The 22,474-nt window shown below is 46.2% G+C and overlaps 2 protein-coding genes across 9 annotated transcripts; one reads left to right on the top strand and one right to left on the bottom strand.

Moving 5' to 3' along the window:
- Positions 1-3,743: 3,743 nt before the first annotated feature.
- On the bottom strand, positions 3,744-17,582 carry eef1d.L (eukaryotic translation elongation factor 1 delta (guanine nucleotide exchange protein) L homeolog). 8 transcript variants are annotated; one of them, XM_018266404.2, is made up of 11 exons: positions 17,416-17,544; positions 14,668-14,692; positions 10,884-12,110; positions 9,810-9,942; positions 8,423-8,497; positions 6,582-6,653; positions 5,785-5,872; positions 5,422-5,531; positions 5,059-5,280; positions 4,753-4,947; positions 4,529-4,615 (listed from the first exon to the last, which is right to left on the bottom strand). In XM_018266404.2, the coding sequence occupies exons 3-11, from the start codon at positions 12,095-12,097 to the stop codon at positions 4,577-4,579; spliced, it is 2,148 nt and encodes a 715-aa protein (XP_018121893.1). In that variant the 5' UTR covers positions 12,098-12,110; positions 14,668-14,692; positions 17,416-17,544; the 3' UTR covers positions 4,529-4,576.
- A 136-nt stretch (positions 17,583-17,718) lies between these two features.
- LOC108719470 (tigger transposable element derived 5-like) lies at positions 17,719-20,407 on the top strand. Its single transcript, XM_018268324.2, has one exon. It carries the CDS (start codon positions 18,442-18,444, stop codon positions 20,044-20,046), a length of 1,605 nt encoding a protein of 534 aa, XP_018123813.1. The 5' UTR covers positions 17,719-18,441; the 3' UTR covers positions 20,047-20,407.
- Positions 20,408-22,474: the final 2,067 nt, after the last annotated feature.

Raw genomic sequence — 22,474 nt, 5'->3', positions numbered from 1 at the left:
AAAAGGCACATTGAATACACAATAAATATGTAAACATTTAAAATGAGCAATAGATTGGCAGAAATTGGAAATATATATGTGTAAAATAAACAGGGCCGCCATCAGGGGGGGACAGGGGGGACAAGTGTCCCGGGCCTGAAGGGGGGGCCCGGCAGTGCTGCATTTTTGAAAGAGCCGGGCCCCCCTTATGAGCGCCTGAGGCGTGCGGCCATTTCTCAGGTTGTAGAATGCGGAAGTGCCGAAAAGCCGAAGTTCCGAATCGGCGAAAAGACCCAAAGTCACGAAAGGAGCCGAAATTGAAGTCCTGAAGTCTACTGAACACCAGTTTGTGATTTTGGTTTTTTTTAATCCCCTGGCACCAATGTATTATTTTAATATTCTATAGACCTCTGCCAACAATGTTTTCTTTTTTAAAAATAATTTTTTGGGGCCCCAATTTTTTTATTTCTAAGGGGGCCCCTGCCACCAATGTTTTTTTTTTTAAAAAAAAGAAAATTCTTTTAACATTTTTTTGGGGCCCCAATTTTTTTTTTTAACTTGTAAGGGGGCCCCTGCCACCCATGTTTTTTGTTAAAAAAAATGTAAAACATTTTTTTTACATTTTTTTTGTTGCTCCAATTTTTTCTAACTTGTAAGGGGGCCCCTGCCACCAATGTTTTTTTTTTTAAAAATTAAAACATTTTTTTAGGGGCCCCAATTTTTTTAAACTTTTAAGGGGGCCCTGACCATCGATAGCTTTTTATAACTTGTGTGTGGGGGGGGTTACTTTTTTAGGAGCTTATGTCTGTGTGGTCTTTTAACTGTTATGTGGAGTGGGCGGGATATGGGGTGGGGCTTGGGCGTGAGGGTCGGAGGTTGTTGTACAGGGCCCAATGCAACAATGTAATTTAGATGTAATGTGTGTAAAGGGCTTTGTCAGTAGGAGAACGATTGAAGTAAAAGTGAGTTCCTCAGAGGAGGAAACATTACTTCCTGACTCCAAGATCCAATCGGACCGGTCCCTGGATGAAATTGTACTATGAGCTTTGGTAACACCAATGTTCTCCATTTCTAAAAAGGCATCCGGCCCTTACTTGGACAATCCTTATATATCTGCCAGTAGAGCAGTTTCGGGGGAGAGAATGTCACAATATGATTTAATCTATGCGCAGTACAGAGAGGATGATTCCTGCGCACTGATTGGCTGTCAGGCTGGAGGCAGTTCCTCACTCTATTTCTGTTGCTGGTGCTCAGGTTGCAGTGACAGAGAAGTGACACGTCTTATTAACACAGTGAATTCCTTCCCAACTCAGCGGCCTCCGCTTGTCTTCTGGACCCTCCTCCTTTATCGCGGAATCATGTTTGGCCTTGTGCAGCCACTGTCCAGACTCTCCAATCAGAAACATTGTGCCTTATCACTGTGAAATGGACATTTAGGGCTATTCCACACGGGGAGATAGCCTTGCGTTTGCGGTCGCGGCGACAAAGCGCCGCGCCAGTCGCCGCGACCGGCGCAGGCGACAGTTTTGTATGGGCGCCTATGTAAAAACGCCTGTGCTAACCACACGAGGCGATGCGCTTTTCAAACAGTCGCCTGAAAAAGCCTGGCGAGGCATTTTCAGGCGACTGTTGAAAAGCGCATCGCCTCGTGTGGTTAGCACAGGCGTTTTTACATAGGCGCCCATACAAAACTGTCGCCTGCGCCGGTCGCGGCGCTTTGTCGCCGCGACCGCAAACGCAAGGCTATCTCCCCGTGTGGAATAACCCTTAAGGGTCAGGCATTTTGGGGAGATTTGGTCACCTAGCCACTAATTTGCCTCGTTTTTGCGGCGACCAATCTCCCCAAGCACCTTCCCTGACTCTGCGCCAGGTAAAATGAAAAAACACCGGCGCCATTCACATGCGGCGGTTAGTTTTCAAAAGCTCAGGAGGAAGCTTCGGAAAACTAATTGCCGCGTGTGATTAACGCCGTTGTTTATTTATTTTAGCCGCCACAGAGTCAGGGAAGGCGTCGCAGCAAAAACAAATCTCCCCAAAACGCCCTGTGTGGCCTGACCCTAAGACACTGCCAGAAACACACAGGGGGAGCTGCTATTCCTCCTCCTGCCCCCCCCCCGATCTCTGTTGGATTATCATTATTCACTTAAATTAGTTCAAAATACTGTGAAATGGATTTTCCCCTGAAATTACGATTTTTGTTTTTCATCTTAATTTTTCCTGTAGATATTGATTCAATTCTTTTGAAAATGTATTAGAATTAGTATCAAGTGAAATCTCGATCTTTCCCGCCACTCAGACCTGGCTCAGCCCTATTAACCAGCCCCAATCAGAGGGAAGGGATTTTTGGCATGTGGCTGGCGGCCAATCATCCCAACGGGTATATAAGTACCAGGATTAGCTGAAGCTCCGCTGGGGAAGCAGCATGTTGGCCAGCAGGGCCGCCATCAGGGGGGTACAGTCCATCCTAAAGGAAGGCCTGGCTGTGCTGCACTTTTCAAAATAGCCGGGCCCCCCTTGACAGCGCCACAGCTGCCTCTCATCTGCCGATGTCCCGAAAGGAGGAGAAGTTGAAATCCTGAAGCCACGAGTTCAGTTTTATTAAATATCTGGCCAATGTTTTATTTTATTACTCTATAGGCCCCTGCCAATGTTTTTTAAAAAAATATTCTCTGTGGCCCCAATATTTCTTTTTAACTTGCAAGGGGGGCCCCGGCGCCAATGTTTTTTTTTCATGTATAAGGGGGCCCTCACCATTAATGGGTTTTTATAACTTGGGTGGGGGTGGTTTACTGTTTTTAGTGCTGATGTCTGTGTGGTCTTTTTACTGTGGTGTAGGGTGGGCGGGGTCCAGAATATGTTCGGGGCCCCGTGATTTCTAATGTTGGCCGGTGTATGGCCCCACAGCTCCTCTCCACTGATGTAGAAGTCATTATATGAATGGAGAAGCAGAAGAGGACAAGTGCCTGTGCTAGGAATGGTCCTGGTACAAAAGCGATTGGCCGGTTACTGTCTGGGATCTACCTGGTCCCACTGCCTTTTGGTCAATAGATTGAGGCCAGTCTTTTAATCGGGGAAGCCATTGCCTTTCTCTCTCTACTCCCTATTCCACTGATTTTACCATTTTGTATCTATTTGAATAGGACTGGGCTTATTCATGCTGGTCAATATTCTAAGTTTTATTTCACTCTATATCTCTGATTCTGAGCCTTAACCCCCATTATTATAATTCCTATTTGTCTTCTCCAGCTCCATCTGTTTGTTTTAACTCCTTTTTACCAATTTCTTTATTTTTCATTTGGATCTACCCACTTTTTCTCTATTAGTTTATTACAACCTTCTTCCCTGTCCCCAGCTTCACCTTACACATCCCTACCTTGAATCCAATGCCCTGAGCCATTCACTATCTTTAGCTCTACCTCTATTCCAATTCCCAACATTCTGTATTTCTAGCTCCACCTCGATTTCAATCCCTATTACTTTTCCCCAGCTCTGCCTCTATTCCAATCCCCTCAACCATTCCCTCTCTACTCCAGTTCCTAAATCCACCGCTAATCTAATCCCCATTACTTTTCCACAGCTCCACCTCTAATCCAGTGGCCTCACCTATTCCATATCTCCAGCTCCAACTCTTCTAATCCCCTCACCAATTCCATTTCTCTTGTTCTGCCTCTATTCCAAATCTCACCACCATTCCTTACCCTCAGCTGTCTGCTAATACCCACCCTATTATTTGCTCCACCCCCATTTTTTTCCCCAGCTCCAACCATTTTTATCCCATTCCTTTTCTTCACCCCAATTTCAATCCACATTTCTGCCCCCAGTTTTATTCCCGATTTTAGTAATTTACTTCACCCCCACACACAGAACATATAGGAGCTCTCAGGCTTTAATTCAGACTCATGTTGCCGAGTAGTTACCATAGCAACCACAGGGATGTCAGCACAGGAGAGTAGGCTTGCCAATAAATAACTTTGTGCCAATACAGTATGTGCCTTATAGACCTGTAACTGGGAAAATAAAGGGAAACTTGGTGCCACTCAAACTGTCATGTTCAGGCCCTAGAGCAAAAAATTGCAACACTGGGGTTAATTGACAATCTTGAGGGGTCTGGTGCTCACTGAGCTGGGGGACATTGTGTCAGGAGAAGAGACCAACAGCAGGGTTTCATTGGCCCATGTAGTCATGACCAGCAGTTGTGAAAGTGCATTATATACAAGTGAGCTGTTTCAGAACCTACAGATAACGTCTTGGCAACATTGCCCTACTCTGTATCTGTGTGCAGTCCTATAGAACCATGAATGGGATTGGACCCATCATTTATCCTCCAGTGTACGACCCAAACCCATTCTATTCAGTTTATGTGCTGTGTGACGCAGGCCCTAACTCCATTGGAATGGCTGCCCCAGGTGTTCTGTGTAGGGCCCATTACTGCACTACACCACATGCCAAACTGAATGCCCGTGGGTACAAAGACAACAGAACAGTAGGAAAGCGAGTGACCCAAGCGGAGACACCCAGTCGGTACATAAACGAGAGACAAGACGTGGAGCAGTATCTGCATGGTGCTTTATTATCATCTAGCAAGGCAGGTTCCATGTTAGATCTTGTTGAAAGCAGCAATGTCGACGCTCTGCACCTGAGAGACAGAAGAGAAGCCGTGTTAGTAAATGAGCTGGAACCCAAGCGATGCACGATACATGAAAACTTCAGTAATGCCTCAGACAAATGGACCCCCATTAGCACTGGGTCCAGTTCTTCGCAGCAGATACTTACATAGTCCTCAAACTTGGTGATCTCCTCTTCCAGGATATCTGTGCCAACCTTATCGTCCTCCACCACACACTGGATCTGTAACTTCTTGATACCATAACCGACTGGAACCAGCTTGGAGGAGCCCCACACCAGGCCGTCCATCTGAACCGTTCGTACACACTCCTCCAGCTTGGCCATGTCCGTCTCATCATCCCACTGCAGAGACCAACAGAAACGTCACTCGCAACTGCCGCCTGTGAGATACTCAAGAAATCAGTGGTAAATGTGATGGGTGAGTAAGGGTGGGGGTGCCTATTCCTTACTCACCGGCTTTACATCCAGCAGAATGGATGACTTGGCTATGACTCCAGGCTTCTTAGATTTCTTCTCAGCATATTGCTTTAGCCTCTCTTCTCTGAGCCTTGCCGACTCTGCATCCTCCTCTTCATCGTCACTGCCAAAGAGGTCGATATCGTCATCATCATCCTCCCCGGTACCATTTTCTTCCTTAGCCGGTGTGACTTGTACCTTCTGTACGGGAGCAGCCACCTGAGAGGAAACAAAACTTCTACATAAGAGCAGATGATGATGGTGGTGGAAGTAGGGGAGATATTTTCTGGTACACTGATAACCAGAGGAAGAATATATCGCCCTAGCAAGCTTCCAGGTAGGCTGCCATTCATTCTATACCTTGATGACAGGCTGTGGTGCAGCAGCAGGTTTCTGGGAGTTAGAAGACTTCTCCAATGTGCTGAGGCGGATCTCAAGCTTAGAAATGGCCGACTGAAGGTCTTTCACAACTATAATAGAAATGAAGAAGTGAACCGGGGCCCTGGCCATGTGCAAATCAGGGCTTGAGCTGAAACAAGATGCATTCCTTATGGTGCCCACAGACAGGCTGACATTGGTCACTGCAGCCCATTGGCACACAGCTCCATGCTTGGCCACACCCACTTCCTAATCCTCAAGACTATGAATCAGGATGGTTACTGCACCCCGTATTATAAAGCTACAGTAACACGCCCAGTCATTCAGGAGTAGTGAGTCTGGTACCTTTATGGAGGCTCTGGTTCTCCTGTTCCAGATTTGCTACTCGGGCGGCCAGCTCACTGCCGTCTCCACTGTTGGAAGGGGCGGCGCTCTGAAACACCAAAGGAGAAGAGTTTAAAGAAGGATGCAGAACTTTGGGTATAAAGAGGTCACATGACCTACAAAAGCTTAAAATGAAATACATGAGCTGGGGGCGGATAATAAGCAAGTGCTGACACAAGCAGAGAGAAGATGAGGAGGGCAAAGCCTTCTCCAGGAAAGAAATGGTGGACGCCATTGTTTTGCCACTGCCACTCCAATGGGACAACAGTCTAAGAAATAATTGGCCTCAGTGCTAAACTCAGGGCTGATTCAGTTAGATTTTACATTTTCTACCATGTTAAAGTGCAAAGGACACCTCCATGCTAAAGACATCGGAGAGTAGTTCTTTGTGTTTTGGGGAATCAGCTGGTCGTGATCAGTTGTTGGGAACCCTCTTGCTTTGCCAGAAAGTGAGTATTTTACTGCTCTATGGCCCTGTTAAACCTTAGGCAGTGTAAGGCCAGGCTGCCCACCTAGAGGTCCATGTGCTACTCCCTATAATCCACAGAGTTTTCCAGCCGTTGAAGAGCTTCACTCACTTACCTCTAGGGTATCATCAGCCTGTGTGTGCAATGAATTGGACATTAGGGGACTCATTGCCGGATTGTGGCAATAACTTAGAAGCCAACAAAATCAATCAGGTGGCATTTGAGGAGGCCATGCCTACAGCTCACCACCCAATGATACCAGTTACAGATCTGTCATCAGGAGAAACTTACAGCACAAGGCCCTGTTTGGCTCTGGGGGAGGGCAGTCTGAGCTTCTTTGGGGGTATGCAGGACTGTCCTGAGCTAGAAAGGGGAAAATATGCATTTAATGGCTGTTTGTCAGGAGGAAAAGAGGACAGAACTTGTGTTATACAGGGCAGAAGAACAGAGAGCATGCACACACTCGGGGCATTTCATACAACAGCCCCCAGCTACTATCGACATCCATCAACTGGAAGGCAGGTCAGGTGTCATGGCTACACCTGTTTGATGGAGGCAACCGTGTGCTTATCAAGGAGTAAGCGCCGCACAGCAATATGCACATTAACAGCCAATAAAAAGGGAAAGCAGAACCAGGCGAGAATCACACAGAGCACATAAAAGCCGATTATAAAGGAACCCCACATTGCAGATGTCCAGCTACAAGAGCAAATCAATGGAGTGCGATTACAGTTTCCTAGTTTGAAAAAACTTTTTTGGACCTTGAAGTTAATTCGCAACAACGAGCTGTCCATTCCATACGTATATAGATACAAAGCAGTTTGGCCAGAAGCAGCCCAATCATATTGCTCCATGGTTGGTCAGCTGGTTGCAAATTAACAGCTAAATGCGCTAGAGACAAGAGTCCAACAGAACTGCAGAACAGAGTGGTCTCCCAGGAGCAGCCAGTAAAATGAATTGTGATCGGACTGACTGTGACCAAGCTCCGACCCAGTCGGTAGCACCCATGAGAAATGTTATTTTCACACAAAAAAAAAATAAAAAAAGGGAAAACAGAGAGACACCATGCAACGCTACAGAGAATGGTCTGAACACCAATCGGGCCGCTGTAGATGGGAGGAAAGACGGACGGTTAGACATATAGTTATAGGGGAGGGAAGTTCATGCAGGTTGTGTATTGGTGCAAGAGGTAGCAGCAGGCAAGGAGAAACTGTCATCTAGAGACCAGCAGGGGAGGAACATGCTAACCATACTAGCCTATCACAAACACTATCCAGGTAGAGAGTTCTAAATCTATGTGCTGCTCTCTTCCCATGGTCATTAAGGGGGTGGGAGGAGCCTGCAAAGTAGTCTGTTAAGAGTTTGATTTTGCTGGTATAGCTATAGACTACACAGGTTAATCTGAGATCTGTGTGACCCTCAAATCAGACCGGTTCAGGCCAACATGCAGCAGATAGGTAGGTGGCGGGCTAAACCTCTTTCCATTATTCAAGTGCCGTCCCGGCAGCTCCCTGCCCTTTCCAGTAAGATAATCACCTACAAGCCTTCCCCTATTTGACCTCACTGGTGGCATCCGAATAAAGTGCATTTTCTTCAATTTCCTCTCAGCCTTGGGGCAGGGGCGAGTCTGAAAGGTCCCAACCTGTGTATCACTACTATGGAGAGTACAAAGCTGTGACCGAACCTTGACCAATGGAAAGGACCAACACCCCCACCCCGCTTACTGACCACGGGTAAAAGAGCAGCACAATGTGAGCCATGTAAATGGCAAAATAACTGTATTGGGGCAATGAAACAGACCCAGCGTTTGACAGAACTGCATTAACCTGTCCTAGTGCAGAGGTGCATCCAGTATTGGGTCCCATTCTCTCTGACTTCTAACAAATTAGCTGTACAAGACAGTCTGAGGTGGAAGTTTTGGATCTATCCCCATTTACAACTATAGCCCCATAAAGTGGAATGAACCCAGTTTGCAGTGGGAGCCTATCACAGTTTGGCCTTGCCTTCCATGTACCCCAACACAAACACACAAAGATGGAAGCAGAGTCACAGATAGTTAATGGAGACACATGGGTTAGGATATGGCAGCTGGATCCCGCCGCCAGTGAGACTCTGCATCCATATGTACTCACTCCGGCCAGCGATTTCTGGATATTCTCCCTGGCCCTCGCAATGTCTCGGAGGATTGTGCTCCCTCCATCCTCTTGCTGCCGCCGCACAAACAACCACATACATTTACACGTTACAGGGAGAGAGAGAAAGAAAAGGACGAATCCAATTATAATGCAAGAAGCTTTCGGCTTTAACCAACTGGACTGTTCTAATAGGTTGATGTGGAACCCATAACTGGACACACAGAAGGACAGAGCTACTGTGGTTCTTCAGAAGAGCGAGAAAAGATCTGGGCGACTGAAATACATGAAGCTAACTACACGAATGCAACTGTCCTTCTAAAATGGGGCTCAGTCCCACATGCAATGCCAATTGCCACCATTTAGTGGGTCGGCAAGGAACCAGTCACAAACACAATGTTGCTAATTTTCCCTATGTTCAAGAAAAAAAAAAAAAAGCTGCTGGGGCTATTCTGAGATTAAGACAGACATTCCATGAGCACCCACATCATGCACAGACAGCGAGAGCCCCATTACCCTGTCCTACGAGGGCAGCAAGATAACAGTAGCACAGGATTAGTAGACACCCCAAACAATAAGACGGGCATTAAGCAGGAGTAGGTAGGTAACAGAGATGGAAGCTAGAAATAACCCTTCCTACCTTTCAACATCTTTAATAAGTAAATAAGAGAAGAACGGTGTGTGGTGAGAAGGTCAGGAGATCACATCCTGGGAATGGGACCAGGGCCAGATCTAGCTGTGCTGGAGTCACATTTGGATTGTCCAAATCACTACTCAGGCACACCCATATAACTGGAAGCCAAGGCTGTACTACTCAGGGACACCCACTTAAAGCCATGGCCCTACTACTTAGGGACACCCATATACCTGGAAGCCAAGGCCCTACGAATCAGGGACACCAATATAACTGGAAGCCAAGGCCCTACGAATTAGGGACACCCATATAACTGGAAGCCAAGGCCCTACGAATCAAGGACACCCATATAACTGTAAGCCAAGGCCCTACGAATCAAGGACACCCATATAACTGTAAGCCAAGGCCCTACGAATCAAGGACACCCATATAACTGGAAGCCAAGGGCCTACTAATCAGGGACAACCATATAACTGGATGCCAAGGGCCTACTAAGGGACACCCATATAACTGGAAGTCAAGGGCCTACTACTCAGGGACAAACAAATATTAAATATTCAAGGCCCTCTAACTGGAAGCCAAGGCCCTTCGAATCAGGGACACCCATATAACTGGAACCCAAGGCCCTACAACTCAAGGACACACATCTAAGAGTCAAGGCCTACAATTCAGGGACACTCATAACTGGAAACCAATGCATCACTGAGATGTCTATAAAAGCTGCAATGCTACTCTGGCCACTAAAGCCCTTACCTGTGGTGAGTTATGGGGGTTATTTGGTGAAGACCCCCCGCTTAGGTTTTCATAATACTGTCTCTCTGCGTCGTCATACTTGTATTTGTCCAGCCAGACCTGCTCTGTGGCGATGACAGAAGCCGACATTTTCCTAAAAAGGAGGAGAACAAATACAGTTTTACTTAACCCTCATCTCGTTTAGTTACGGACAGGCTTTTAGGGCGAGATAAAACGGTCAGTTTCCTTGGGGCATTAAAAAGCCTTTCATTCTATAGGTCTGGTATGACTTCTTTAAATGACAGTTGCTCTAAATGGCTTATCTGTTATTCATTATGCAAATAAGGGCGCTACAATGCAACAGGAACTAAAGACCATCATTAACACTTATTCCTACTGACACAAGAACAGAATAAACTAAATATACAAGGCCAAAGCCTTCTGAGACAACAATATTCTTCTCCAATCAGAAAAGAAACCATGTTAATCAGGTGCTCACTAGCTAATAAGTTCATGTGAAGAAACCAGGTAGCATTTGTGGGGGTTCCTCGGTATAACCCTTTCCCATCTTTATGGCTGTACACTTGTCGAACAGCTGAATGGTTTGCGAGCCTAAGAGATTGGTTGAGGTGGCCATACAAGGTCCAAGACGTTTTGCATCTGACCAATGGGCCCAAGGGCTGAATGGACACATACCATACAGTGTGGCTGCCTTTACAATGCCCCAGCATGGATTCTTGGCCAGGACCATCAGGCCACCATGCACATACTTTGATTGATAGAATTCTATTGGTACGTGCATAGCCACCATAAATGACCTATAAACCTTATTCCCTGGAATCAGACAACAGTAGTATCCCGATGTGTACCACCAGCATAATATAGAAGCAAAGGAAGTTAATGGAATTGAATGCACATCTGTCTAGAGAATTTACCTTCAAGTAAGTGCCAGTGCCTCTATAAAGTGGAGAGGTATTATGGGGAGGACAGTACCAATCCCACACCCTTCCCATAAATACAATAAGAAAAAAAGGGAATATTCTGAGCAGAAAACACATTTGGCCACATTATTTAAAAGCACAAACAAAATCCTACTTAGAGTGGCATGGGGCAACGCATCGCTTGGACTTGGCAGGACGGGAAAGCTTGGAGGCGGGCGAATCCTTGAAATTTAAAGATGAATCCACGTGTTGGCCTCGGGCCTCATAGAATACTGCCTCTGCTTTGTCGTATGAAGTCTTATCAAGCCACACATTTTCACTGTCCGGATGAAGGAAATAATAGACCGGTTTATGAAGCAGCCCTCCTGCCGTCTCTTCAGGAATAACGGGTAAATCACATTTCTTGGGGGTGGTCTGTTTTGTGGTGGATTTCCGATTCCACTTGTCTCGCTTGTTTTTCTTCCCCGAATGCATGTGTTGATGTGCTCCAGCCTGTAACGGAGAGTGGCTTCTAGCTATCGTCTCATAAAAATTTTTCTCTGCCTGGTCATAGGCAGGCTTGTCTAGCCACACGTCAGCCAGAAGATCTTGGAGACCAGCCCAATGAGGCTTTCCATTCACAGTTGGGTCGGTGGAGGGAACCATAGAGGCAACAGTATCCAGTTCCAAGAAGTGGTGCGAGGCAGGAGTTGGGATGGCGCTGGCATACCCTTCATCAGGGGTTCCCTGTACGGCCACTGGGATTCCATGCTCAAGTGAAAGTTCAAGAGAATGTTGGGCAAAGGGTGACCCAAATCGCATAACAAACTGATGCTCTGCATCATCAAAGTTCAGTTTATTTAGCCATATTCCATTATCTACATGATGGCAAGCGACTGCGGCGTTGTGGCAGCAGTTAGTAATGGGTGGGTGTTGTACATTACCAGACACGATATGCACAGATTCTGGAGTAGTCAATTTCACAGTACTGGTTAGTGGATTGGTCTCTAGTGCCTTGGCCTGCTCTGCAGCACGCTGTGTATAGTAAATGCGTTCTGCCTCTTCATACGCATACTTATCCAGCCATACCGTATCGGCCATCAACCCAGCAAGCGTGCAGTCGAAACTTGGCATAACAACTTTGTTCTTCGGAGACTTTCTTCGCCTCTTCTGCTTTTTACCACTCACTTTTTTTTGGTCAATATTCAAGGAATTTTCGCCAGAATCTGAAGCGCTTACACCATTTGAGACACTGCGCTCTCTCTGGCCTTTGGGCAATGTAGCTGTATTCCCAGCCTGGGCTTCACAACTGGGCTGCGTGGCCTCATTGCATTTTTGCTTCTCAACCCAAGTGGGCTCCACTGGGCTCTGGTGTTTTCTGGTCCTCATTCTGCCTGAAACGCTACAGAGCATAAACTAAGCAACTGGAAAGCACTGATCAGAACATGCAGGTTAATATACAGAGCTTTACACAAGAAGACATTCTATTGAGGGTAATTAATCCGACCTACAGGTTCTGGTGCGGTTATTCAAATATATGCTATGCAAAGATGGAGCCCATAAGCTTGCGGAAGGGAAATCATTTCTTATGGGGTCCCACCACCACCTGGGTGAACACAAAAATGCGCCCAGCAGGCGAGTAGGTAGCTATAGGAAGAAGGGAACCCACCACCCCAGTGAGGGCAATTTAACTGTATTGCACAGTTTTCTAGCAAGACTTGGAAACTAAAAAAAGTCTTCTTGTGTAAAACCCAACTCCCCATTTAGCCATCCCATGCCCAAGACCCAGAATGAAACATGCAAGAACTAATAGCAAGGACTGGGCTGCAGGAAACAAGAAAAAGGCAAGAGTAACCCAACAGAAGATCCATTTTTTATTGTATATATAGAAAGCCAGGTCAGACTATTCCCAAAATGAGAGATTCCAGGCAAGCTAAGTACCCAACTGCTCACTTCACCTCGTGTTGGACTTTACGCACATGGCTAGAACATGGGGCATGCTTCCGTCTGTTTGCCACCAAGAACTAGACTGGTGTCTAAAGCTGTGCCCAATGCCACAGATGGAACCAAAAAGCATATGCTAGAGGGAGGATGAAGAGCAAGCAGACTGAGATAGTCTGGAGGCTTCTGCATCATTTCCAGCCACACCAGGCATTTTACTTGGAAAAACACCTACTATTAAGTATCACAGCACAGGTTAAAATGGCCGATTCCTGTCTTAGCAAGAACTTATGTTGGGTCTCTCTCACCTTCACAATTACCTGCAGCCAAATAATTAGGATCTCTAGGTTAGGGGTCTTCCATTAGGGTTAGGATCTCTAGGTTAGGGGTCTTCCATTAGGGTTAGGGTCTCTAGGTTAGGGGTCTTCCATTAGGGTTAGGGTCTCTAGGTTAGGGGTCTTCCATTAAGGGTTAGGATCTCTAGGTTAGGGGTCTTCCATTAGGGTTAGGATCTCTAGGTTAGGGTCCTCCATTAGGGTTAGGATCTCTAGGTTAGGAGTCTTCCATTTATTCCCCATTTAATAGCACAGTGTGGGGTCATTTATAAACACTAAGCAATTTTGCTCCTGGGTAGCAACCAAGCAGTTTTTTTTATTTAACAGCTCTTACCTGCAGCTGTTTGAAATCACCGATTCCTCGGTTACTGCCCAGGTGTGAATGTGCCCATTGTTTATAAATGAGCCCAAGTTGGTATGGTTATTATGTGCCCAGGACATTTACTCTTCAAGTTTATAAAACAGCAGCAGCGTTAGTCTTGCAGTTGCCCCTGCAGAAGCTTTCACCAACACAGAACTGTAGTTGTGTCCGAGTATGTGGCAAATACTGACCTAGGCAATAAGATTTAGCTTTTGTTATCAATACAGAGTGCACAAATAGCAAAAGAATGTTCTGAGCAAATATACCCACATCAATTGTCAGTGGCTATGGGGTAATAAATGAAAAATAACCCCTGCTTACAAATAAGGGAAATAATTTCCTAATAACCAAGGGGCACCCTGGTCAGGCGCTGCCAATCCCCAGTTCGGGTGAGTGGTATGAGCAGCATGCAGTGACACAAGCTAACTAGTTGCAATACAGAGACAAGACATGCACAGAATAGATGGATTCTCCATTACAATACTACAGGCCAATGGAATGAACAAGGCAATGTCACAATGCGGAAGAGGAATCAAGGCTGATAAATATGGAATTGCTCTTTCCATTTGGCGTTGCATGACCAATCAGAAGGTAACACGGAAATCAGAGAGGAGTTGGGAGCATCGCATCACCATCTAAAGAAGAGGAAGGTGACCCTTGCCACAACCAACCCCCTTTGGAAGACATTAATTGTATATTGGCTTATCTGACCAGACAACTGTGCAGACATGTGGGGGCAACACTGTTGAAGAAGCAGAGATTGCGTAGCCTAAAGTACGGCTCGGAACTGCCTCAAATCCGTTAGGAAGATATAAATTGGCACCACTGAGATTGCCAAAATGCCAGTCAGATATCTTATAGGGGGGCTCCTTTTGCCTAGAAGATGTATTAGAGCTCACTCTGTTTAAATCCCCAGACATCATGTCTCTCTACATGCAGCATATGTGCAAAAGGCAGTTATTTTGTTTGTACTGGAATCTGGTACTGGTTCTAATACAACTGCTAAGAAAGGAAGCCCCCTATAAGATATATTGGATCTAACTGTCAATAAATATCTGACATGCAACTGCAGCATTAAGACAGAATGAAGAGATACAAATGCTGAGAGGAATAGTGTAGATAAACGTGATTATTACAGAAACAATACAGAATATTTAATGGATTATATTTAGAAAGTTTCTTATTTCAGTATGAGGAAGCTTATATTAAATTTTCGCTTGGTGATCCCCCATGGAAAGAGCAGATGACATGGCGGGCATGCACTCATGCATGGAATGATGGGATGGAGTCATGGCGGAGGCATAAGATGAAGGCATACTCACTATGTACCAGTGGAGTGAGCAACTCCTGAGGCAGCAGGAAAGAGAAGGTCAAGCAGAGTTAGAAGAGAGCACAGAGTCCAGGCAGCAGACAAGAGATCCAGTGAAAATCAGGTTAGTGCCGGGGAACAGGTAGGTACGTCTGTATGACACATGCACGCCAAGCTGGTCACACTCATTTTAACATTCTCTATAGTTTATATAAGGAGTTACCTGCTCATTAATATGGCTACACACATGCACAGAGATAGGGGTACACTGGCACAATGATTAAATGTCTGGGAACCTTGATCAGAAGCTTAGAACTCGTGGGCACAGAACGTACTGCGGACAATGAATCCTGGGGCTTGTTGGCTCATAGAACTTACCATATACAGGCACTGTACATACACAGGAAAGAAAATATATAGAGCTCTCAAACACTCGTACTTTACTTAGAAGTCTAAAGTAGCTTGGGGGCCAGTGATAGAGGTAATGGCAACCTCCAAATATCTGGAGAAAGCAAGCACACAAGGCTGCGATTGCACGTAAAATCTCGCAAAAATTTTAATGCGGAAGGGCAACATTTGGGGGCACGCCCCTTTGCCAAGCAAACCGTACACACACATACATACAGGCACCGTATATATATATATATATATATATATATATATATATATATATACACATTGTCTAGAGCTAAAAGATTTGTATTCAGTCCCAGAAGAAAAGGTCCAACATGAAGTCACAACGTGTTGGTGTTTTTTAACAATGGAACGAGTTTAATTTCTGCCCAGATATTCATCCGAATGGTATGAATGGTCATGAGAAAACGTGTCTTTTTTCAAAATGAATCAGTTAATAGTGCTGCTCCAGCAGAATTCTGCACTGAAATCCATTTCTCAAAAGAGCAAACAGATTTTTTTATATTCAATTTTGAAATCTGACATGGGGCTAGACATTTTGTCAGTTTCCTAGCTGCCCCAGTCATGTGACTTGTGCCTGCACTTTAGGGTGGCATTACTTTCTGGTAGGGTGTTATTTTTTCTTACTTAATGTAACAATGTGTCTCAGTGGGACCTGGATTTTTCTATTGAGTGCTGTTCTTAGATCTACCAGGCAGCTGTTATCTTGTGTTAGGGAGCTGCTATCTGGTTACCTTCCCATTGTTCTGTTAGGCTGCTGGGGAGGGGGGTGATATCAGTCCAACTTGCAGTACAGCAGTAAAGAGTGATTGAAGTTTATCAGAGCACAAGTCACATGACTGGAGACAGCTGGGAAATTGACAATATGTCTAGCCCCATGTCAGATTTCAAAATTGAATATAAAAAAAATCTGTTTGCTCTTTTGAAAAATGGATTTCAGTGCAGAATTCTGCTGGAGCAGCACTATTAACTGATGTGTTTTGAAAAAGCATTTTGTCCCTTGACAGGATCCCATTAAATACAGGCGCCCCCAGAACCATGAGGATAGACAGGAGGACGACCAGTAATAATAAAAACACACTGAATATATAGATCATTATAGAGGCTGAGATAAGTCATATCATTAGGTGATTTCTTACGAGGCATATGGATAGGTCTGAGATGGGTGTAAGTATAGCGGAAGCAGACCCTGCGGCTGTAGGGGGCCCCTATGAGGCCCAAATAAAGAGGAATTTTAGTATTATTTGTAAGACAGGAAAGTTCTGGATATGTTGGGGCCCAGTAACATGAAGTTACATCACTAATCCATATCCAGCGGATGCTGAGCCACAATTTCCTGGGGGATCCTGGGACCTCCATAGTCCTGAAGCTCTTCATTTGTCCTTGTGATCATTACTAGTTATGCCCAGTGGCTACTAGGGTTGCCACCGTTTCTCAACGTTTTTACCCGCCGGTGGGGGGCGGGAACAAAAGAGGCAGCGCCACGTCACACTATGGCCAGAAGGAAGAAAAAAAAGTTACGTCCTAAGTGGATTAGGGACGGGCCACGGGCTTTTTTTATTTTATTTAAGGGTATTACAAATTTACCAGCAACTACATTGCCAGGATATATGTAATTCCGGCTTTGGCAGGTGTTTTACCGGTAGAATACAGGCCGGGTGCAACCCTGGGGACTACTACTTTAACATGTGGCTCGGCCCGGACTGGACTGACAATCTGTGGGTTGTGGCAAATGCCAGAGGGGCTACTGTAAGTTGCCAGAGACAATCACTATTTAGTGGGCTGGTGGGGGATGTCTGGGCCTCAGAAATGCCAGGAACTGTTTCAATTCTGGGTGAAAGTCGCCGAAGCCTCCCAGCAAGTAGTATAAAGTGTAAATAGCCAGCAGTAGCAAGGGTGCAGGGAGTTGATCACTTTTATAAAGAAGAGGAGAGCTGCCCGGGAGTTGGAGGTTTGTAACAAGAGCCATTGGGAATAATTATCCCCCCCCAGTGATTTGGGGTGAAGTTCTCCTTTAATATCCCCCTCTCTGATACCCAGGGCAGATAAAGGATCCAGGAATAACCAATAAACACGAGGCAACAGCCCAGGCTCGCCCCACCCCCAGTGTAACCGACTGACAGCACGTGCGTGTGTCTCCAACAGACAATGGAGTTTGGTTGCACCGAGAACACAAGGCTGAGCCGAGGGATAAAGCGGCGAGAGAGAATTACAAGGAATACGCGGTGTAAAACACTATCCCCGGAGTCACAGGCCGTACAGGCTCCTGTTTCCACAGTAAAACCACACAGGGGTCTCACAATGACAAACCCACAGCCCCGAGAGACACTCGCCGGTCGCTACTCACACAGAATTCGCTGCTTCGAGCCTGGAGTGCGGGAGGGAAGGGCCGAGGAGAACCACGTGACGTGCTGAGCTAGACAGGCTCGATTGGAGCAGCCCAATTGTGGGGGTTCCTTCTACCAACGCACCAACGCTACGAGGCTCCGGCCGCCCTGTGTGCCGCTTTATATACCGCTGTACATCTGTCACCTTACATGACTAACCGCGCTGTCATGAAGGACTCTCCCCTATTATTTGATTCTTCTCTACTCAGCTTTCCTATCTCCCGACCCCTCCCTCCATTACCAATTGGTTTAGCCTGACGGGGCTTTGACATTTGGAGCATGCGCAGTAACAAGCTGACGCGGAGTTAATTTGGCGAACGTGCCTGACAGAAAGAACGCTTCAATATGGCGACGCATAAGGGGCTGGAATACGCATGCGCAATTGGATTTACGACTACGCAGCAACGCGCATGCGGGATGCTCAGGTTGCCGTCAGGGAGAAGTGGAAGCGTTTGTGCGCATGCGTAGCATCCTGCGGCCCATCCTCAGCCGGGCAGAAGTGGATGTGGGAGGTGTTGCTGCTGCTGTGAGAGCTGAGGAGAAATAGAATATACCGCATTGTACATCATCACGTCCTGACCGACTGCAGCTTCCTTCCAATTCCATTATCAGTGAAGGACAAAAGCTGACAGGGCATCACATGGGGCAAGCCACGCCTTCTCCCTGGCACCACCTGTCTCACCTGCAGCAGCATTGTGTGGAGAAATCCACTGATAGTTCTGTTATTATTACCTAAGAACTGGCACAGGGTAATTGGACCACTCTGACATCACTTCATTCATTAATGTGTGAGAGAAACTAAAAAAGGACACTTTTATGGCAGACTGACAAGTTGCAGTTGGCCGTATTTCTCCCTGCAGAGGCCAGTCCTGATTTTCTGTTATATACCGGCCGGAGCTGTCTGTATCCGTGGAGTTGCACCCGGCGTCTGTTTATGAGCTGCTGAGAAAAGCGGGTGCTGGGGGGACGCCGAATGCACACCCACTATGGTAAAGATGGCGTTTCGCAAAGCCTACTCTATCAAGGATAAGCTGGAGGCCATTGAACGAGTGAAAAACGGAGAAAGGCAAGCCACTGTATCGAGGGATTTTGGGGTGCCAGGGGGGACCCTGCGGGGCTGGCTGAAGGACGAACAGAAACTCAGATGGTTTCTGGACCAGCTTGGGGGCGATGTGGGCACCCACAGGAAAAAGATGCGACTTGCCAATGAAGAAGAAATAGACAGGGCGGTGTATAGCTGGTTCATTACCCTGCGCCAGCAAAGCATCCCGCTGTCGGGACCTATTATCCAGGCGCAGGCAGAGGCATTTGCCAAGCAGATTTATGGGGAGGAATGCACTTTCAAGGCCAGCCACGGCTGGTTCTGGCGCTGGCAGAAAAGACACGGAATATCCAGCCAGCGCATATATGGCGAATCAGAGGCCAGGCCAACAGAAATGGATCCTGTGATAATATACCCAGAACAGGCCAAAACTCCAGTCGCTGACAGTGGCTATGGAGACGAACAGATATACAACGCCAATATTACCGGACTGTACTGGAAACTGCTGCCGGACCAAACACGTGACATGATCTTGGCCAAACAGCCAGACGGCTACAAACACATAAAGGACAGGGTTACTATTCTGTTGGCCGCCAATCTCACAGGAAGCCATAAACTGAAGCCTCTTGTGGTCGGGAAGCTCAAAGATCCACCCAGCCTGCGTCACCACAATCAGGACAAGTTCCCTGCAGTTTACCAGTACTCACGAGAGGCATGGGTGACCCAGGAACTCCTGAGGGACTGGTTCCTAGAAGAATTTGTTCCTGCAGTCAAGCTTTACCTGAAGAGATGTTGCCTCCAGCAGAAAGCAGTGCTGTTAGTCAACCAGTGTCCTGGGAAGCCACCAGATGAGGATCTACAAACAGCTGATGGCAACATTCGAGTCTTGTTCCTCTCCGAAAGCACAAGGAATAAAATACATTCCATGGACCAGGGAGTCATCTCCTCCTTCAAGCAACTGTACAAACGAGAGCTTCTCAAGATGATGGTGTCCTGTGATAGCTCTCCATCTGACTTTGTCACTTCCTTTAGGCTGAAAGACATGATTTATCTGGCAGGCCAGTCGTGGAATATGATACAGGCTGGGAGCATTGAGAAGTGCTGGCTTTATGGTCTCCGGGCAGCTTTTGAGACAAACGCCAGCGCTGAGACTGAGGAAGAGGAGTATAGTAAGGTCTTTGCCGACTTGACCAGTCTTGTTGCTCTGGCTTACAAGCAAATACTGCCCGAGGACATTGCTGAGTGGGTTCACCTGGACGATTCCATACCTGTCATAGACATAACTGACGGTTCCGTCTGCACATTCCTTGTACCTGGTGACAGCTCGGGAGATATTGATATCAGTGTCGATGAAAAAGAGGGAGGTCCAGTTCCATCTGCGGCTGAGGCCATCCACGGCCTAGAGACAGCTTTACGCTGGTTAGAAGCCCAAGACCCACAGAAAGTCAGTCCCCTGAAAATAGTGCAACTGCGGTCCCTCATCACCACAGCTCAGCGGCTTCAAGCGCAGTTACAGAGCAAACCTACAGACTGCACTGGGAGCCCTTGATCTTTATGGGATGGGGCAGCTGAAAGTCCTAGTGAATATGTGAGCACATGTAGATCAGCTATGATGTAGTATATATTTTGCACTACTAGGTAGTAATATACACCTTTGCCCAATGTAACGCCTCTGGAGCATGCTGTCGAGCCGAACTCGTCCTAATCAATGTTTTCTTGGGTAAAATGTAGCAATATGAACCCCAAATGTTTGGGCCAAATAATCCAGCCAATGTTAATATGCTAATGATCATCCTAGTGTAGAGTTCCCTACTTCAGGTAGGTAGTACCACCCAGTGCAGGGGACACTTCTTACACCTGTATTATTATATGTCACTTCTGGGTTAGTGGAGTAAAGTTCCTTATTATGATGTATTTCTCTGAGACTTTCTATCTCAGTGCTGGGGGGTCCAGGGTTGTACCACTCTCCGCTCGGCTTTCACCACTGCCTATAGTTATTGGTCCATTTTATTTAGGGATTCAACTAATTCAGGATTCAGTTCGGGAATTGACCAGGATTTGGCCTTATCGGCAGGGTTCGGATTCGGCTTTTTTAGCAGGATTTGGATTCAACCTCATCCTTGTGCCAGGCCAATCCGACTCCGGTGCATAATTTGCTTATGCAAATTAGAGGCGGGAAGGGAAATCACGTAACTTTTTGTCACAAAACAGGGAAGTAAAACCTTTTTTCCACTTTTACCTTCCTGTCTCTAATTTGCATATAGAAATTTGGTTCAGTATTCGGCCAAATCTTTCATGAAGAATTCAGGGAATCGGTGCATCCCTTTTTTCATTGTCATGGCTCTGTACCATAGAAACCAACACTGGTATTCTATTATTTTCATTACTTTCTGTACAGAATTGTAGGGAATCATTTGACCAGTTTCTACATGCGGTGCCAAGTGGCTGAGCCCTAAAGGTCAGCGGGTAAGTTCCATTAAGCTAGCCATACATGCCCACATTTGGTCTGACAGTTTGGCCGATTGCAGCCATAGTGCTAGGCTATCTGGAGATGCCTTCCAGGTAGGGGCCGCTGTTTCGGCTGATCGTCTTGTGATGCTATTGGACGATACCAGATCACAGAACGTCCACAGATGAGGAAGCAAAGAGGAGCCGAAGCTCTTCATCACTTCCAGCTGCTCCGATTGTTATGGATTTTGGTCTGAATGAATAGAACTATAGAAAGTTATATTGGTATATGTCATATTGTGAGCTGGTCCCTAGATTTAGGGTGCTGGGGACCCACTTATGTTTGCAACACTGACCCCCCTGCAACTAAATAATAAGGGCCACATAATTATAAGGGTATAGGCACACAAGGGACAAAAAAAAACCTCTTCTTCGGGCGACACATCTCCCCGCAATGCCTTCGCTGCCGGGTAGAACTAAATCGCCGGCAGGATGGCACTCAGAGCACTTAGTTTTCCAGAAGATTCCACGCAAGGCAACTTCGGAAAATAAATTCCCCCGAGTCCCATCCCGTCAAGTGATTTAGATTATAGGCAGGCAGTTTGGGGAGATTAGTTGCCCGAAGAAGAGGCAATTTGTCGCCGGGCGACTAATCTCCCCGAATCTCCATGTGTGTCTTTGCCCTAAGAAAGAGCAACTTCAGACTGGCCAAGAGTATCATAAACCTCCCATCTGAGCAGGATTCAAGCTGCTGGGGCCCATGTCCTTAGCAATCAGGCTAGGAACTGAGACAGATGGGGCTACTAAAAGGCTAATTTATTAGAATATTTACATAGTTGCCCATAGCAGCCAATCAGCAGTTTGTTTGATCAGTCTACTACCAGGAAGTGAAGATGTGACTGGTTGCTACAGCCACAGGCAAGTACATGTGTTCTAGTTCAACCCAGGGTATGTAAATGAGCCCTATAGCCTCATGGGAAATCTCCTTTCTGGTTATTCGGATCACTGACTCACATGGAATTCCATGATTCAAAGATACGGAAAAGAACTTGTACAACAGTCACGTGAGACTCCAATAACCCCGGGAGGCTGAATGAAGTGGCCGAGTGAATGGCCCCCCCAGTTGCCCTGATTTGCCCATAGAAGGAGACTTTTTGGCCAAGTTCATCACTGATGAATTTTAGTGCCATTTACTGTTCTTTTAACTGCAATAAATAAAACCACAAACAAATACCGGTATTGGATCGGTTATCCGGAAACCTGGTATCCAGAAAGCTCAGAGTTATGGGAAGGACGTCTCTCATAGACTCCATTGTAATCAAATCATTCATTAAAAAACACACATTTCATTTTGTTCTGTAATAATAAAGCCGCACCTTGATACCAACTAAAATAGAATTAATCCAGAGGTAAAACCAGCCTATTGGGTTTATTTAATGTTCACATGGTTTTCTAGAAGACTTAAAGTAGGGAGACCCAAATTATCTAAAGATCCCTTATCCAGAAAACCCCAGGTCCCAGCAGCTAAA

The sequence above is a fragment of the Xenopus laevis genome, chromosome 6L (assembly GCF_017654675.1).
Source record: "Xenopus laevis strain J_2021 chromosome 6L, Xenopus_laevis_v10.1, whole genome shotgun sequence".
In the NCBI taxonomy this organism is placed as follows: domain Eukaryota; kingdom Metazoa; phylum Chordata; class Amphibia; order Anura; family Pipidae; genus Xenopus; species Xenopus laevis.
Note: the sequence above shows the minus strand (reverse complement) of the source record. Positions and strands in the feature narration are given on the sequence as shown.

Coding starts and splice junctions, on each gene's coding strand:
- eef1d.L (XM_018266404.2), bottom strand. CDS start 12,097: ATGAGGACCAGAAAACACCAGAGCCCAGTGGAGCCCACTTGGGTTGAG. Junction 6,654..8,422: donor TCCAGAAATCGCTGGCCGGA/GTGAGTACATAT, acceptor TCCCCTTTCTAG/CTCAGGACAGTCCTGCATAC. Junction 4,616..4,752: donor TCACCAAGTTTGAGGACTAT/GTAAGTATCTGC, acceptor TCTGTCTCTCAG/GTGCAGAGCGTCGACATTGC.
- LOC108719470 (XM_018268324.2), top strand. CDS start 18,442: ATGGTAAAGATGGCGTTTCGCAAAGCCTACTCTATCAAGGATAAGCTG.